General features: G+C 49.5%; 1 protein-coding gene and 1 long non-coding RNA gene across 8 annotated transcripts in view; one reads left to right on the forward strand and one right to left on the reverse strand.

The window, feature by feature from the left end:
• Positions 1-1793: 1793 nt before the first annotated feature.
• Positions 1794-10745, forward strand: part of NRP2 (neuropilin 2) — a 113887-nt gene continuing 104935 nt past the window's right edge. For 5 of the 7 annotated variants that reach the window (XM_039844523.1, XM_039844528.1, XM_039844524.1 and 2 more), the window contains exon 1: positions 1795-2739. In XM_039844523.1, the coding sequence (XP_039700457.1) occupies positions 2667-2739 (73 nt within the window). In that variant the 5' untranslated portion in view covers positions 1795-2666. Of the gene's footprint in view, positions 2740-10745 lie in introns of all 7 variants that reach the window. The other 2 variants (XM_039844529.1, XM_039844522.1) reach the window with 1 other exon arrangement.
• On the reverse strand, positions 4270-10743 carry LOC120587564 (uncharacterized). Its single transcript, XR_005649010.1, has 4 exons — positions 10363-10743; positions 8353-8499; positions 7933-8067; positions 4270-6718 (listed from the first exon to the last, which is right to left on the reverse strand). It is a non-coding gene; the product is annotated as an uncharacterized LOC120587564 (long non-coding RNA).

Below are 10745 nucleotides of genomic sequence, written 5' to 3' on the forward strand. Positions count from 1 at the left end.
TTCTCAGAAACAGGATTCTTCCATGCTGGGCACTTGTAGAATGGTTTGGCAAGCCTGGTAAGTGATAAGGAGAGGTGATACTAAATGACTCTCTCCACCGGGGCACTGTGAATGTAGATAGTGTTATTTGTCCTTAGGTTAGCATCTTGGCCATAATAGAAGCAGGTATCTCTGCTTAAATTTCAAAATCCAAACTGCCTCTTTACTCCATTAAATACTAGGGAATGGCAGTCTTTCTTTACAATTGACATTTAAACAGGAAAGAAAAGTAAATCTGGAGTTTTTAATATTGTGGATGTGCTCTCAAGCCAAGGAAAGAAGAAGGGAAATAAGAGAAAAAGAGAGAGAAAAAAAAAAATGAAAGGTAACCTTTAGTCCCGGCCATATGCTTGCTGTAAGAACTCACCAGGCCTCTGTTAAATGCCCTTTCAAACCAGGCATCTAAGATTCACAGTGTGATATGCAGCCTGTGGATTTACACAGCGCTATAAAACTCCTCCACGGCTTGGCTCCACTGTTTGCAAATCACTTCTGATTCAATTTTGTTTTGGTTATCTCAGTGTAAATAACAGTTAAGTGGGAGTTACAGATTTTTCAAACACTAAAAGTGATAAACAAAGCTAATGGCAAGTCCAGATAAGAAGAAAAACCACCCAGAAGAATCCACAAGTACAAGCAAAAAAATAAATGGGATAGTCAGATGCGTGTGTTTCTTGTCACCAAAACTTTATTTTTCTTAATCTGCGAAGTGGCTGAAAAGGTATATGCAGGGTGTTGTTCCTGTTGGAGTCTTTATGATAATGTAGTAATAGACGCCTAGTGAAGCAAGGTAGTTTGGAATCCACGAAGCATCCTCAGAAACAAAGATACAAGTGTTTCCCCAACTGTTAGCTTGCAGCTCCCTCTAAACAGTTTTCACGCCTCCATTTTAAAATAGTTAGCATAATGCTGTGGTTTTTTCCCCCTCCCTACGTTGTGGCCATATTTCCATGGGGAAAATGTGAACAAAAGTAGTTACAGCACCATTTCGAGAAGGCTTCATGTATCTCTCTACTTTTTTGGAGGGCTGGGGGGACACAATTTAATTACCCGAAAAAAATTTTTGAAGAAAGTCCTCTTCTAATAGTTACAAGTTAGAGACGCAGGGAGAACTAAATCTTCACCTAGAGAGGAGGGGAGTTTGTTTGGGACACAACAAAGGATCTGAGTAGTAAACGCAGGGTGTTTAGGGTTTTATTCAGCGGGAGCTGAGCATGTGTGCCGCCGCCACGCACTGCTGCCTTGTGCGAACGCATGGCTGAGCTGCCGCCTGGCTCCCCACTCCAAACACCTTACGCCACCCAACTCCTCTTGTAACGCCATTGCGCGTGGCATTGTGTTGGGTTCTACATGTGTGGCATCGAAGTCAGGGAATTTGGTGGGGACAAGGAATTCCCTCCGTTTCCCGCGCTGTCTCCCTCCGGCGGGGGCGACGCGGCCAAGGGCAGCGCGCCCTGGAGATTCCCGGGGGCTCTCCTTCTCTGGGGCATTACGCACAGGCGGCTCCGCGCGGCCAGGCGCAGAGGAGCCCACGGTTGGCGGGAGGTGCTGGGTGGAGAGGGGCTGCTGGGTGGGAGCTGCTTTAACTTTGATCCGGCCGCCGCCGGAGGGAAGCCGCCGCCGCCGCCCCGCCCGAGCTGGGTGCCGCGGCGCTCGGCTCTGCGCCGCGCGTCTCCGCGGCTGCCTCTTTAATCAGGAACACAGAAGGGGCGGGCCCTGAGCCGGCGCGTAATCGGATAGCTCTGCCGCGGCTCTGACATCCACATGCTGCTCGGCCTGAAAAGGCAGGGGGGAGCCGGAGGGGAAGCAGAGAACGCGAGCGAGGCAGCAGCCCGCAGCCCGCCCCTAGCACATCCTCAGACGCGCAGACACTCGGCGAGGCGCTGGGCGAGGTGGAGGTGAAGGCGGGCGCGAGCGAACTCGGAGAGGGGCTCGCTCACTCCTAGGCGATCCCAGCCTCCGCCGCACCACCAGCAGCAACAGCAACAGCAACAGCAGCAGCGGCAGCTTCCTTCCTCAGACTCCCCTTGTGAAGCTGGCCAAGCGGGTGTAGCCGTTTGGGGAGGCTCCCGCTAGGGGAACCCGGCGAGGGCAAGAGCCGGGCGGCCGCCTCCCACTCCGGCCGTCCGGCGGTGGGTGCCTCCGCCTGCGCGTTGGTCCCAGATTCTGGGAGATGTGTGTCAGTTTACGCCTTTGAAATCACACCGCTGCCTGGGGGCCGTGTGATGCCCAAGGCAAGTCTTGGCTTTTATTTTTATTATATATCTCTCTATATTTTTTACCCTTGGCTTTCGGGAAATATTCGTGATGTTATAGGATAAAGGAAATGATACTTTGAGGAACTGGAGAGAACATAGATCCGTTTTTGTTTTTAAGAGAGGAAACCCGTCCCCTCTTCCGGGCTTGCTCCCTTTTTGCTGATTTCAAGAGCGACCCACCTCCTGGTGAGGTGGGGATCCAGCAAGAATAAAGGTGAAGACGGGCCGCCAGGACCCAGGAGGGAAACACTGACCATTAGAAATCTTTGCAGAAGACACTGTAAGGAAGAACATAAGAGCAAGAAAAACACAGACTTACAATTATACAAGAAACCTACACATCCAGCTCTGGAGAGAGCTTTCTCCAAAATGGATATGTTTCCTCTCACCTGGGTTTTCTTAGCTCTCTACTTTTCAGGACACGAAGTGAGAGGCCAACCAGGTAAGCCCCTGAAAGTTTTTTCTATTCATTTCAACATGCTCCCTTTAAAAGCAACTGCTAATGCAGGGGGTGCCAAACGTAATGTCATAGGAGGCTCCCTCAATACTGAATAATTTAGAGAGGTCCCAGCCGGCCCTCCCTACACCATCGCTGCAGCTAAAACCCAACTTTTCTCTCCTGCTAGGAGTGCGTGCGTGTATTATTGTGTGTGTGTGTGTGTGTGTGTGTGTTTTGAAACATAGACAGAATTTGGCGGTGTTCAGATGTCACATATGGACTGAATCAAAGGTTTAAAAATACTACAAAGCCTTTGCATTACAGTTTTTGGGAATTTTTTTTCCTGTCTTGAAGCAGAGCACATCTCCCTTGAGTTTCTTCAACCTAGCCAGCGAAATATAAATCATTTGCATTCCCTCCGCTTAGCTACATTGAGCAATGTTAACTGAAGGGCTTGGGAAAGACAAGAGTCTAGTTCTGGTTTTCCAGTGCTGTAGAATCTTTGCAGAATGTGCGGATACTCCTCAAAATCACAGGGCTCAGGCTAATGGAGCAAGTTGGCTTGCGGCTGAGCTAGGGGCTTGGGGCTTGGGGCTTGGGGCTGGGCGCTGCTGGCAACTGAAGCGGTTAATCGTCCCTGCTCTCTTTCATGCATCCATGTGTTTTCTGGGAAAGTAAATCATGTGTTCTTTTAAAAATTATTATTAGATAAAACAAACTGCCTGGCCCTCCAAGGTCTCTCATTCTTATGAAGTGGTTAGAAACTTTTGAGTGGAATTTGTTCTCAACCACTGCCAAAAAGGGTATGTGGACTGAATACAGAGATAAGCACTGCAAGGCCCAGAACGTCTGGGGCCAGTATTTGCCCGTGTTTGGGATGGGGGGTCTGGCTACCGATGGACCTCTGGTTTCAGGGAATCTGGTGGGGCTTGTCCTTCCTTTGCCACACCACTCTCCAGGGTGAGCCTCTCTCCCCTCTGAGAACAGTGTCTGGAATCTGACAAAACTCTTAGAAGCTGCTACAGGTGATTGAGAATGGGGAAGCCATCTATGGAGGAAAGAGAAAAGAGAGGAGAAAAAGCCCTCCCTCGAGGCACTTCCAAAGCTATGGCGGCAGTGGTAGGGCTAACCTCTTGCAGCCTCCTGGGCACCTCCGCCATCACAACCGGCCAGTAGGTCCAGTGGCAGCCTGCTCTGACTACAGGGTAAGCTTTGAGCCTGGTTCTCACCTCCCAACACATGCACACATACCCCACTTTAAGCTTGGGTGTTTATTCAAACGGGAGGAAGATTCACGAATGCCCTTGCCATCCAAATCCACACGTTTGCTGTACCTTCTCTGTCACAACTGGTCTTTAGAGCAACTGCAAATCCTATCAGAGATGGGTGCAGGTCCCATTTGGGCAGATTTCCTGTGTCTCTCCATTCCATCCTGCCTTAATTTTAAGTTCTCAGTTTGAAGCGACATTAGATTACCTCCCGCAGCCCTGGAGGCTGCATAAATTATATATGTTTTATAGGATTTGCTCTGTGTGTGTGTGTGTGTGCACGCGCTAGAGAGCGCGGTGAGGATGCCCACGGAATGTTATGTATTCGGGCACAGTATCTGGTAGGCCCCGGTGCGCGAGTGCGCGCACACACCGGCACATACACACAGACATACACACACACACACACACACACAACTTAAGGTTCAGTGTGCTGTGCAGAGCGGGAGGGGTCGTGAACACGCGGGGCCATCTCCTACCCCAGATGTTCGCACATCTGTCTCCGAGCGCTGCGTTATGTGTGTACGTGTGTGTGCGACACCCCTCGGACCCACTCCGGCTCCGCCACCTGCCTCCCGCGCTCTCTGCAGAGCCCCCTCCCATCCTAGCCCTGGGCCGCGCTGCGTCACTTCAAAAGAAGCCCAGAGGCGCGGGGCGCAGGGCAGGTCACCCACTACGAGGCCGCAGGCTGCCTCGGATGCGGGGTGGGACCTCCTGGTGGGACGTGGAGCTAACACCACCCGGGGTAGATCTTCTCCAGCCTCCCGAAAAGGCGATCGCAAGTCGCGGGCTGCTAGGGCTTTCCGTCGGAGCAGCCGACTGGCACACGGGCAGCTGGCGGCGGGTGGCAGAGGGCGAGGCCCAGCGAGACCTCTGACTCACCCAGTGCGCGCCGGCCAGGAGTCCCGGCCCAGTCGGCGGCAGCGGCGGCGGGAACCTATCCCGAAGAGTCAGGGCAAAGGGAGGGCGGAAGGTGCAAGCAGAAGAGCAATAGAGCAAATAACCTTGCGGTGCGCGGCCTCTGGGACTGGCTGGCGGCGGGGAGGCCGCGTGGGCATAGCGCCCTAGGCTCCCCTACTCTTTGACACGCCGCATGGCCAGATTGCAGCGCTGCTGCCTTTCTGCCTTCCTCCTGCTGGGGCTCAGGGACTCGGGACCGCTTGGCGGGCGCTGCCTGGAGCTCCCCCTCCTGCCTCCCGCTTAACACTCAGCTGCATCCTCCCTGTCCCACGCCGCCACTGGAGAGCCGGCTCTGAAGGGCTGAGGCCCGGGACCCGCGGGGCTGGGGATGTGAGCACTGGCCGAGCTCGGTGGCGGGAAGCTGGGGTGGGATTTTGGAGCCGAGGGCGGCGGAGAGGGACGGAAATGAATCAGCTGGAGCCGCGAGAATGCGAGCAACTTGCACCGCCTCTAGTAGCGCTGCGCGCCAAGCGCCCTCCGGTGCGCTGGAACAGGTGAAGAGCGCGTGGCTCGCAGGCATCCACGTGTTTGGGGACGTGGTGACCCCTAGCCCACCCCACCTCACCCCACCCCGTAGCGCCATCTCTAACGCCGCATCGATTTGTTTGGGCTACGCAGCAGAAACAGAGCCGAGCGATCCATAAACATTCTATTAGGCAAAAATATTCCCAGCGAAAGCAAAACCAAGGCTCAAGCCTGCGCAAAGTTGGCCGCCTCTAACTCCTCCAGCCTTGTCCCCTCCTCCACCTCCTGACTTAGGACACCCCCAAGGAGAAGCTTGCGGCATTTCCTCGACACCGCCCATTGCCAGAAAGTTAAGTCGCCGCTGCAGTTCCCTGCTTGGAAGAAACCTCTGCAGTCGCCGGCGAGTTCTGCCTCCCCTCCCCCGCCACCTCACTCTTTGCTTTCCCACCTGAGAAAAAGAAATATTCACGGCCAATGCTTCATTTTCATTGATTGACTTCTTTTTAATAGCAACACAAGTTAATGAAGGAGAGGCGAGCTGTGATTAAGCGGTTGTCCCCACCCTTCGCCTAGGGCTGACTGCTCCGCAGTTTTCCCCACCAGGTCCCCGGACGCCCGGCTACTGGTGAGGGTGGGGAGGAGTGGGCACCTGCAGAGCAAATGTCTTGGGGCTGGCGGGGGATGGTTGTAGAAAGAACTGGTCGACTCCCTGGGAATCAAGGGGGTGTGGGAGTGCGAATCAGCTTTCCAGGCCAAGCTTAGGAGATTCGGCTCAGCCTTGTTGCCCCTTCTGCGGCTCCGGTTGAATTTGTAAGGGGAGGGGATTGACGCTCTGGTTTATTGGCGTGTGCTCACTGCTCGCCTCCCTTCCTCCCTCCCTCCTGCTCCCTTCCTATCGGTTTCAGACTGAGAGAGCCCCCTGGCGCTAGCCATTCCCTGTCAGCGCCTGGCCACGAAACTCGCCTTTGCTACAGTTAACCGTGGTCCACGGGGTACTTACGTTATGCTCAGGAAATCATTCAAGCCCTGACAATGGATTTCTTCAGATGGTAGCAACTCCCAGCCCCAACGTCCACATCGCTTGAGGCCAAAAGAAGTCGGACCCTATAACCAACCCTACCTACACCCCCACCCCCGCCTCTGCCTGGAGAACTTTGATCTGTGCTTAGGTTTTAACACCATTGCCATGGACACGGCAGTCGCGGTCAATTCAACCTTCTGTCTGAACTGGATGATCAGATAAGAGGTGTAAATTGGCTGTGGGAGACAGGTTTCGGTTCAAACAAATCCTGAAAGAGAAGCGATGATGGTCTTGGCGCCGGATAAGAGTTTGAAGAGGGTTTCTTTTTTAGCTTGTCTCCCCCCAAATACGGTATAATTATGAGCAGGCACAATAATTTGCAAAACTATAAACTCTTAGATGCTACACAGACAGCTTGCTCTAGGCTCTGGGGACTGGTCTCATGCCCACATTCATTGGATGCCCAGTAAACTTTACCCCATAAACTGCCACTGGAGGTAGTGAAACTGTTGCCAACACAGCACACAGTGCAAAACAGTGGGAAGAGGAAAGCTCTGCCTGAGGGCTGCAGGGCAAGCCCCTTCTTGTCCAAGATGTGTCTGGTAGAATTGTGAATGCCCAGGCAGCACCACAGGTTTGGACTTTCATGGCATTCTGTGGAGCCTTCAGATGAAGCCACAGAGCATCCAACTAGCAAACTGAGAGGCAGGAAGGCTGCAGTGACTGGAACCCTAGGACTCCCGCTATCTACCAAATGGCTTTCCACCCCTGCTATTAAATGTAAAGTTCACACTGGCAATGAAAGGCCGGTTCCTATCTTCATGGTATAGAAAAAGCTAAGAGCCCAAATGCCAGTTCATACGCATTGAATTGAGAGGCATGAATGCAAATAACAGTTGCGGGGGGAGGGGAGACTGTCCACGGGGAGAGACACCATGGACTAGATGAGTACCTTGCCTGGTCTTTTTCATTTCATTCAACTGCTCATTAAAGCAAGAGAATGAGCTGACTTTTCTTGACCCAAGTGTGGGACAATTCTGAGTTGACAGAATTCAGAGCCAGGTTCATTGGTAAAGAGTTTTCAGAATATATTCCCTGAAAGTCCAGTGTGGAAAGACTTTAGGAAATAGAGATGTGATTTTCTTTCTTTTTTAAGGGTAAAGCAGAAGCATAATACCTTTTTAATTTTTTGCACTGACAAGAAAGGACTTGAAAAGTGACGTCAGGGAAGTAGCTTGTAATATCATTAACATATTTGAGGTATTATATCACCTGACCCATCACTTGCCACTGGACAATCCTTGAGGCACCCTCCTTGAGTGGCAGACATGCGTTTGATCCCCAGTAATTAGTCTTTGTACTGTTCTTTCCAGGTAAGAAATTCTTTTTTTAATTAACCCATTCCTGGGAAATACTGTGGAAATTTGTCCTGGAGAGCCTGCTTTGGTGAGAAATAGCCTAGAGGTTTGATGGTTTCCTTACCTAACAGGATTCGGTGGGGTTGGATTCCTAGACACAGTGGCCTTGCAGTGTGGCTGGCCCTCCAGGAGAAAGCATCTTCTAAAGGTTTAGGAAGCTGTCAAGTTTAGATAAGGCTGAGCTCCGATCCTATGGGACCTTGGTTGTATTAATAAGGAGAAATTAATTTTTAACCACTGGGAACATTGCCAAATTATGTGACCTTTGGCAGACCAGCTGTGCTATAAAAATAAATCCCCCATTTCTGAAAATGCTGCTCCTATCCAGTAGAACAATAACAGCGTGGCATTTAGCATAAACTAAGAGTGGGGTTGAGAAGAAAGGAGAAAAATGGGAGTTGTCAACAAAAAACCCTCCGGTGTTGTGACACAGCGTTTCATACCTGAGCATCCTATCCACCTCACCACACCTCCAAACACACACCTTGGTTTCCAGTCCACAGGAAAGAGAGCCAGGATGACAAGGAGCAGGGTGCCTGTGTGTTCAGGGAGTGGAGAAGGTGTTAAGTGCTTCCAGCTTTCTCACACTCCAGCCTTGAACACATTTCTCATTGTCCACACAGACGGATTACTGGCACAGGAAAAGAAAAAGGAGTTTTCAAAACAGGCAAAACATTTGTCTTTTCCTAAATGCCACAAAATAAGTGAGTCACATATAAGTTTTGGGGGGACCTTCATTGGGCTTTCCAGCTTCTGAAGCATGGGAGCCAGACTGCTTGGCTTAAAAATCTAGCTCAGCCACTTGCCAGCTCTGTGGTCCAGAATACTTCATCTCTTTGTACCTCAGTTTCCTTATCTATAAATGTCTTTGATAATCATACCTACTTCACAGGGTTGTTGTGCTAGGACAGATTACATAGAATACTGGCTAGTACCTTTTAAGCTTATTCTGAAGTCATTTAATCTTCAAAACAGCTTCAGTGGGGTTAACTGTATCTCATAATCACAGAAAGTACACGATAACCATTGTGCTAAGTTTATGTTATTTTTGAGTTTTTTTTTAATAAGTAAATAATTACACTCACGGCTCTTACCCCACTAAACTTTTGCCTGTATTTTATAAGCGTCAGATTATCTCTCAACACAGTTCTTCAGAGATGGATATTCTCTGCTGGGTTCTCATCTCAGATTTACAGCTCTTTGCGTTTTGTTGTTGTTGTTTTGGTTTTTTCGTTTTTGTTTTTGTTTTATTTTAAATCCTTCTCCTTTCCATTTCTCCTCTTCTATCATTCATCAGGAAAGTGTGCTCAGTGGGGAGCCCAGTGTTGAAGGTGCTCTCCCTCCCCCCACCCCACGAAACGTGTAATAACTTCTACTCCAGCATTAAGGCCTCTCAGCAGCTAAACTCAAAAAAGTCGTTATAAAGACAAAATAGCTTTTACCCAGCAAGACTCTTAATAATCCCATTTCCCTCTGGGTCCTCATAAAAGAGTCATGATCTAATCCAGAAAAAAGGAAGGGACCCTGGGACTGACAAAGAAAGCTCTCCGGGTGGTGTGCGGTGATTGGGGCTGCTTCTTGCCTAATGCGCATGTCCAGTTGTGACCCTGCCTCACTGCGTCCAAAGATCCTTTGATAACTAGTCGTTCTGTTCTGGCCAGTCTTTCAGTGAAGAAGATAAAGGGAATTAAAATTACTGGACCGAGTGGTAATAATAATTGTTTTGATAAAGGGAGAAAATGAAACATATGTGCCCAAAAGTCATATCTTGGAGACCAGGGGGAAAGGAGAAGAGTATCTGGTACCTTTCAAGCCTATTCTGAAGTCATTTAATCTTTAAAATAAATGTGGAATGGGTAGAGAGAAGTACACTAGAAACCCAGCAAGAGACAGTTCATTACCAGCCAACAGTTTAGTGATCAAGTAATAGTTTGCATCTTCCTGGTGCTAGTGACAACAAATATCTAGAACTTACCTATGGCAAGGTAGGGGCTGGAGTGAGGGGGCAAGAAAACCCTCCAATAAATCATTTTACCATTACTAGAATTAAAATGTAAGTATCTTTTGAACTTCATCATTACTATCTGAGGTTAGGCTGTATTGGGAGATTTAGTTCATACTAACTCTACCTTGACTTATGACTAGGTAATGTTATCCTAAACAAGTTGTTTAAACACTCAGTTCACCACTAAAAAAAAAAAAAATCCCACTTAATAGCAGCTGTGGGCTGGGAAGGAAGAGTCATAGCAGGAGAAGCAGAATAATTTGTGATAAAGCTTTCTTAGAATTTATGATACCTACTGATACTTTTGGTGTTACTTTAACCTGTTAGTAAGTAATTTATCAGTTCCTCAAACCTCACTGAGTCTGATTCTTGGGAAAGGCTCTGGGTTCGATCCTGTAGGGCTTCCTGAAGATGAGTCAGAAAGGGGTCATGCTCTCACGTTGCCGTGGTCCAGCCAAATGGATAAGGGCGTTCAGAGTTCTCACACACCTGAGAAGATACTGAAGAGCTTCAGTCTCCAAGGTTTGAGATAGGGAGAGGAGAAACCCTACGACTAGTGCGGGTCATCAGGGAAGGCAGAGGTGGCAGCTGAGCCTGGATTGAGAGAATAGATGGGATTTAGAGCTGGAAAAGCATACCGGGGAAAGGGGACGGTGGGAACAGAGAAACGGACACCGGATTTATTTGAGGAACACTCAGAAGCTGCAGTTTAGAATGTGTTGAGGGAAATAATTGTAAATAAGGTTGGAAATAGTAGCTTGGGCTAAATGTAAGGCCCAAATTGCTAGGCTAAGGGGTTTCAATTTCATTTAGTAACCAATGGGGAGCCATTGACGTTTCAACATAAGCCTTCAGTTAATCAAAATAAATGA

This window comes from Pteropus medius, unplaced genomic scaffold, assembly GCF_902729225.1.
Source record: "Pteropus medius unplaced genomic scaffold, Ma_sr-lr_union100, whole genome shotgun sequence".
Classification (NCBI taxonomy): Eukaryota; Metazoa; Chordata; class Mammalia; order Chiroptera; family Pteropodidae; genus Pteropus; species Pteropus medius.